General features: G+C 50.6%; 1 protein-coding gene across 3 annotated transcripts in view; it reads left to right on the top strand.

The window, feature by feature from the left end:
• Positions 1–6,477, top strand: part of col9a1a (collagen, type IX, alpha 1a) — a 33,484-nt gene that overhangs the window by 4,542 nt on the left and 22,465 nt on the right. For all 3 annotated transcript variants that reach the window (XR_002167564.1, XM_019864481.1, XM_019864480.1), the window contains exons 5-24: positions 984–1,037; positions 1,170–1,205; positions 1,290–1,313; positions 2,034–2,087; positions 2,173–2,226; positions 2,314–2,346; positions 2,902–2,958; positions 3,058–3,111; positions 3,261–3,314; positions 3,822–3,875; positions 3,947–4,000; positions 4,070–4,123; positions 4,209–4,262; positions 5,215–5,268; positions 5,369–5,422; positions 5,510–5,554; positions 5,653–5,706; positions 5,779–5,832; positions 5,902–5,955; positions 6,069–6,140. Coding sequence is in view for 2 of the 3 variants with exons in the window: in XM_019864481.1 (XP_019720040.1) it covers positions 984–1,037; positions 1,170–1,205; positions 1,290–1,313; positions 2,034–2,087; positions 2,173–2,226; positions 2,314–2,346; positions 2,902–2,958; positions 3,058–3,111; positions 3,261–3,314; positions 3,822–3,875; positions 3,947–4,000; positions 4,070–4,123; positions 4,209–4,262; positions 5,215–5,268; positions 5,369–5,422; positions 5,510–5,554; positions 5,653–5,706; positions 5,779–5,832; positions 5,902–5,955; positions 6,069–6,140 (1,023 nt within the window). In the remaining variant the exon portion in view is untranslated. The remainder of the gene's footprint in view (positions 1–983; positions 1,038–1,169; positions 1,206–1,289; positions 1,314–2,033; positions 2,088–2,172; positions 2,227–2,313; positions 2,347–2,901; positions 2,959–3,057; positions 3,112–3,260; positions 3,315–3,821; positions 3,876–3,946; positions 4,001–4,069; positions 4,124–4,208; positions 4,263–5,214; positions 5,269–5,368; positions 5,423–5,509; positions 5,555–5,652; positions 5,707–5,778; positions 5,833–5,901; positions 5,956–6,068; positions 6,141–6,477) is intronic.

The raw sequence follows: 6,477 nt of genomic DNA, 5'->3' as shown, positions 1-6,477 counted from the left end.
AATGGAGCCAGTGTGTCGCTCTGATGGCTGCGCTTCCGTTAGCCGTCCACTCGGGCTGCGATTGCGACATTAAATTGTGTGTGTGTGTGTGTGTGGGGGGGGGGGCAGGGGGGGTCGACTTACTACCAGGATTTGGCAAGCACCTCCCTCAGAATATCAGGACAACTATTCACGCTTGTCCAGTTTGTACTTGACTTTCAAAGTTACTTTAAATACTTTGTTTACTTTAAAGGGGCATTTCCCGCCCCCCCCCACCCCCACCCCCCCTCGAAAAAAAAAATCGTTTCATGCAATAGAGTCTTCACCCAGCCCAGCAACAAGGCACGACTTGACTTTGCATCTTCCGCCGTCAGTCGTCGCAAAACTCAAAGACGCTAAAAGCGCTAAGCTGCGGCTAACCAAGGCCGAGGTCATGTGACGAAGAGACGCCGATTGTCTTGATTGCTTCGACTTCCTTTCGCTTTAGCGCAGAGGGCTCGCTCGCGGCGGGTCCTGAAAGAGCGTCGGAAGGAAGCTAGCGAGCAAATAAGGCCCGCCAAAGTCACGTGGTCATCGGCCGCTAACTGCGGACTCACTCGTATTTAACCGAGACGCTTCACTTAGTCCGAAGAACATTTTCTGGTGGTTTGACGCTAACTACTCAATGGATGCTAGTTAGCTCAAAATTCTAGCCGCTCATTTACAGTTTTTTGCATCGGGAGGCTCACAATTAGGCGAGCTAGTGAGCGGCTAATCGATGTGGTTAGCGGATGCTAGCTGCCCACACGTACATGTGCCAAAGAGACGCTAATTTAAGTGAGCGTTATTGGGGTGCGGAACGATTTTTTTTTTCCCGCTTCTCTCCCTCCGCTGCTATTTGCTAACAAGGAGGGGGGGGGGGCCTCTCACTTCGTCCCACTCGGCTCCCAACTTTTCGAGTGAGCGGATGCTAACTCCTCGCCGCTAGTAACCATCTGTCGGCGCAATTTTCCTTTCTTCCGCAGGGACCCGTGGGGCCTCCCGGAGATCGAGGCCTAGCGGGCGTAAAAGGAGCAAAAGTGAGTTGACGACGCATCCGATGTGATCCCGAGTCAAGCCGCCAAACATTCGTGCGCTTGGCCGGCCCGAGCGGAGGGAAAAAAAACTAAAACTTTCTCCGGCGCGTGTGCTGTCTGTCATCTTGTCCTCAGGGGGATCCCGGACCACCGGGCCCAGCCGGTGAGCCGGTAAGTGCCCCCGCCATGCTGTTCATGTTTCGCTTTTTTTTTTTTTTTTCTTCCTCTCTGTTAAGGATTTGTGGCCTCTTGCAGGGCGTGGGACCAGGCGGCTTGGATGTGAGTTCCTACGGAACGAAGAATGTTTTTTTTTGTTTTTTTTAACCCCCCCCCCGCCTTAAAAAAAGTACAGCTTTACTTCCTTTAGATTACTACCCCCCCCAAAAAAAAACAAAAAAACAACTGCTGTATAATTATTGAGAAAAAAAGGAGTTGTTTTGAATTTTTTTTTTTTTTTTTTTTTTTTTTTAGTGCAACATCCTTTTTCACAGAGAAAAACAAATTTTTGGGGGTGTAAAATCTCATCTCTCACGGAAGAAAAAATATGAGCATTCTTCTTGTGAAAAGAAATTGTAACGGAATAGCATGAGATTTTTTTCCCCCCCTCTCAGAAATGTCACTCGTTAAATGTATTTTTTATTTTTTTTCTTGACAAAACCCCCCCCCAAAAAAAAAAATAAATAAATAAATTCTGTGAGATTTGTAGACGTAAGATGAGGGTTTTAATTGAAACAAAATATCTCTATAAAATTCCCTGATCTTTTTCAGGATAAAAACATTTGACTCAAAAAATATGACTTTCTATCGCTGGAAAAATGACGATATTTGTAACTTTTTTAGAAAAAAAAGGAGGATTGTAACTTTAGTACAAAGTAATAAAAAAAATTTCATCAGAAAAAAAAATCAAGTCACCCCCCCTCAAAATGTTTTTTTTTTTCTGTTTAAATGTTTTCATTTTTTTTCCCCTTGGGGGCTGGGGGGGGCTTGTGAATCGGCCAGGGCATCCCGGGGACCGACGGCCTCCCAGGAGAAATGGGCAAAGCGGGCGCCCCTGTGAGTGTGTCCGCATGACACGGTGACCGCCGAGTCCAAGGTGTCTGATTGAAAGAATAATCCTTAAAGCTGCGTGTCGGCACAGGGAGCCAGAGGCACGAGGGGGCAAGTGGGCGCTACGGGAGCCGCGGGACCTCGGGTAAATTCCACCGGGAACGCCGCCGCGCTGCGGGTTGGTTTTTCCGGCGCCGACGCTTGACATGCAGCAAACTGTTTTTTTTTCCAGGGTCCGCCGGGAGTTTATCGGGGCCAAGAACTGGTGAGTTTCGTTCGCACCGGAACATTCGGTGTCAACATTTTCGCCTTAACAGACGCTAACCTAGCTTAAACAAAAACAGAAAAAAAAGGTGAACTAGCCGTGAACTGAAACCTGAACCGAGGCTAACTTTGCCTGGCCGGAATTATCCGGCTATCGGAATCAAGCAGTTGGCGCTCGTACAGAAATCAACTGCGGCAAAACTACCGGTAGTTGGAACAAAAACAAAAATGATTGGGTTGTTTCAGCCAAGTAGCAGCTAACTTACTCGTCAACCGGAAACAAGATGCTTACTAGCTGTTATCTTAGCATGACCCAACGCTAATTTAACCCAAGCAAAATTAGAGTTATGTCATGTTAACCGTTAGCTTAGCTAAATTAGGCTAACAATGAAAGCGTTACGGTCGATCGAGGCTGTGTCCAAATTCACCGGCTTGCACCGGGCGTTTGCATTTTGACAACCGAGGAGTGATGCTAGCTAGCGCTGAACTCATTTTGCGATCAGAGGCTAACTGGGGGACTAACTTCTCGATGTTGTTGTTGTTGTTGTTGTTTTAGTGCCCTAGTGCTTGTCCAGCTGGACTGTCAGGACACTCTGGACTGCCTGGCATGAAAGTAAGTTCTCATCTTCCAAAAAAAAAAAAAAAAAAAAAGCAACACCCACAAAAAACATGTCTGTTCTTTTTGGTCCAAGTTGTCGTTTTCTGAGCGCAGGGTCACAAGGGTGTGAAGGGTGAGTCCGGAGAGCCCGGTCGACAAGGACACAAGGTGACGTCCCCGTACTATAGCTTTCCGTAAAAACCCCACGTAACCAGTGAAGATGAACATTTAAAAAAAAAATAATAATAATTTGCATAAGATTGATTACAAATCCAATGTCAACAATACTTTTCTGAACGGTCAAAAAATGCTTTCAGGGAGAGGAGGGTGAACAAGGGGCACAGGGAGACGTCGGATCTCAAGGACTTCCGGTAAGGGACCTCCAGATCCAGAGCAGGCTCCGAAAAAAAAAAAGAACTCGTTGGGGACAGGGAGACGTCGGATCTCAAGGACTTCCGGTAAGAACTCGTCGAAAAAAAAAAGAACTCGTTGGGGAAACCGAGCCTTTAGGCCACGGCGGAAAAGATGCTAACGAGCAAACCCCCCCCGGGGGCGCGTTCGCAAACGCACTCCGATACCCAAGCCCGGCCGACTCTGAAGTCACAGAGGCGATAAAATGCTAACGATGCTGCAGCCTTAGTTTACTGGGGCGAAACTGAGCGAATGTAGGCTCGACAAGAAGACGGCTAGCTTAGCTGCAACGCAGTCTTCCCAAAATCATTTGGCCATAAACTGGTCCAAGTACGAACTGAAAGCCATCAAATAACCATGGACAAGAGGAGAGGGGTGTGGCTTGAGTGAGACTGAGGAGTTGCAGTCAGGTCAGAAGCGACTCGTGAACCCTTTTGGTATTCGGCTAACGCGTGCTTTGCTTCCAGGGCCCGGCCGGAGCCAAGGGCCTGGCGGGAATCACGGGCTCCAAAGGCGAACGGGTAAGACGCTCAATGGCCAATAGACTCGCAAGACTTTTTTTCCCGCCTGTGACCGAGACGTCGCCGTACAGGGACCCCGAGGGAAGCCGGGGGACGCGGGACCTCAAGGCCAACGCGGAGCTCCGGTGAGTTCCGCCGTCATCCTAATTCTTGCTGGACAGGCGACGACATACTAACACTTTTCTTATATCTAGGGGGACTTTGGGCAGAGAGGAGCCATCGGGGAGACCGGACCCAGCGGGGTGCAGGTCCGAACTTTGAGTCCCGTTGTTTGAACGTACACCGTTGCGGTTTACGGTCGCCTAAAATGAGGTCTTGGTGGTATCCCCGCAGGGTGACGGAGGCCCTTCCGGAATCAGAGGACCGCCGGGACCAAAGGGAGAAGCTGTGAGCGGCGCTTTCCGACTTGGCGACCTTGACGAAGGACAACCGCGGTCCGCGCAAAATTGTTTGGGTCCAAGATGGCCTCGTTGATGCTAACTTGGCAGCACAAATTAGCGTTAGCAAAATGATGTGGGGGGGCCACAAAATGCTAACTCCTGGCTGGTGGTTGACCGAGGCTAACTTCCACTCAAACTGCTTCCGGCAGTTAGCGGCTTATGACCGAATAGTTTTGTTTTTTTTTCAGACCGCGTAACTTCATTCACGGCCGTTGCTTGACGAAGGACAACCGCGGTCCGCGCAAAATTGTTTGGGTCCAAGATGGCCTCGTTGATGCTAACTTGGCAGCACAAATTAGCGTTAGCAAAATGATGTGGGGGGCCACAAAATGCTAACTCCTGGCTGGTGGTTGACCGAGGCTAACTTCCACTCAAACTGCTTCCGGGGTCAGTTAGCGGCTTATGACCGAATAGTTTTTTTTCTTTTTCAGACCGCATAAATTCATTTCAAGACAGGCAAACTGACAGTTCACCGAGTCGAACGACGTCAGCCAAAGAACTGGGTTTCGAAACGGCGACCTTAGAGTTCAACCGGGCAAAGTCGGTTTTGTTCAAATGACTTGGTTCTCATTTCCGGAGATGCTAACTTTAGCCTCGTTATTGCAAAGCTAGCGGTAATGAGGCTAAATTCAGCTGAGCGGAGGGCACGCAATAAATCTGGCAAAACCACTGGATGCTAAGTAATCAGGAACGGAGGCTAATTTACTGAAGCCTACATAGTCCGAGCGAAACGATATTACCCCCCCCATTCAAAAAATGAAAAATATCAGAAAGTTACACTTTTCCAAGGGTAACTCGGTCTTCGAGTAGCGAGCTCACAATGGCTACGGAAAGACCACTGGATGCTAAGTGAGATAGCGATCGAATGCTAATTTGCTTCCAACGTGTTGTTCTCGCAGGGCCTTCCTGGTCCGGACGGGCGGGAAGGAATCCCTGGACTTCCTGGTTCAAAGGTGACTATGGTCTTTGGGTAGCGTCGGCCCCAAGGGAAGGGGTCCCCCTTTGGGTCCCACGGTGCCGTTGCTTGACGACGGACATTCTGCGCTTCTTTAGGGTCTTCCCGGCAAGAACGGAGCTCCGGGTGACGCCGGACTACAAGGTCTTCCCGTAAGTTTGACCGGAACGCGACATTTTTTTTTTTGAACCGCCCGTGAACTGTTGCCCTCGTAATGAGCTTTTGGCTCTTCCTCGTAGGGGGTTCCGGGTTCTTACGGCCAAAAAGGAACGAGCGGTCCTAAGGTGCGGAGAGGCACACAACGCTCTACGGGTGAAAAACGGCTTGCCAGTCTGCCAGGTTGATTTATTTGTCGGTTCCTTGTTGTTTTTTTTTTTGCCAGGGCGCGACGGGTGATCCGGGCGTGGCGGGACCGATGGGCTCCCCGGGAAAGCAAGTACGCAAGTCTGGCAAAAGCTGGCAGCTCAGCGCCGTGAACTCTTTTTGACCGGACGGGCTTTGATTCCAGGGCGAGCGCGGCGAACAGGGCGAGGCGGGACCCGTCGGACCCCGGGGAGGACCGGTGAGTGCTTTTAACGGCTTTTTAACCGGCTCTGACGATCCCAAATTGACTCGTGCCGGTTGATGGCAGGGCGAGCGAGGGGAAAGAGGACCGGGCGGACCCCCGGGAGCATCGGGACCACGGGTGAGGCCGCTGACTCGGATGCCTGAGATGGATGGGGAGGGGGTGGGGGGGGGGGTCTCCATTTCCCGGTGGCCGCGCTAACAGCGGCTCCTCCTGTTTTGACTTTCCGACAGGGAGGCAAAGGCGACGTGGGCCTTCCCGGACTGCCTGGGCCGGCTGGCTATCGGGGTCTCAAGGGCCAAAGGGTAACATTTTGCTTTTCCTTCATCGACTATCGTTTTCCGATTCGTGAGAACAAATGCGGCCACCATTTTGGATTTGGGTTTTATTTCTTACAACAATAACGTTCTCTCGCCCAAATTGTGCATTTGGATGCCGCGAGCAACTTCAAAACGGGCGAGGATCAGAAAGCGTCGACGCGCTGCCCGCCGGCTTGTGTGATCCAAATGAGCGATCGAGCGCTTCGGGAGCGATTGTCCCAAGCCATATTTGGCCACAAAGAGCGCCCCCGACGCACCGCTAATCAAAGTTGGCATATTCCGTTTGTTGCTCAAGTCAGATTTGGATCTCTTTCTGCCCCCC

Source organism: Hippocampus comes, unplaced genomic scaffold (genome assembly GCF_001891065.2).
Source record: "Hippocampus comes isolate QL1 unplaced genomic scaffold, H_comes_QL1_v1.1 scaffold371, whole genome shotgun sequence".
In the NCBI taxonomy this organism is placed as follows: domain Eukaryota; kingdom Metazoa; phylum Chordata; class Actinopteri; order Syngnathiformes; family Syngnathidae; genus Hippocampus; species Hippocampus comes.
Note: the sequence above shows the minus strand (reverse complement) of the source record. Positions and strands in the feature narration are given on the sequence as shown.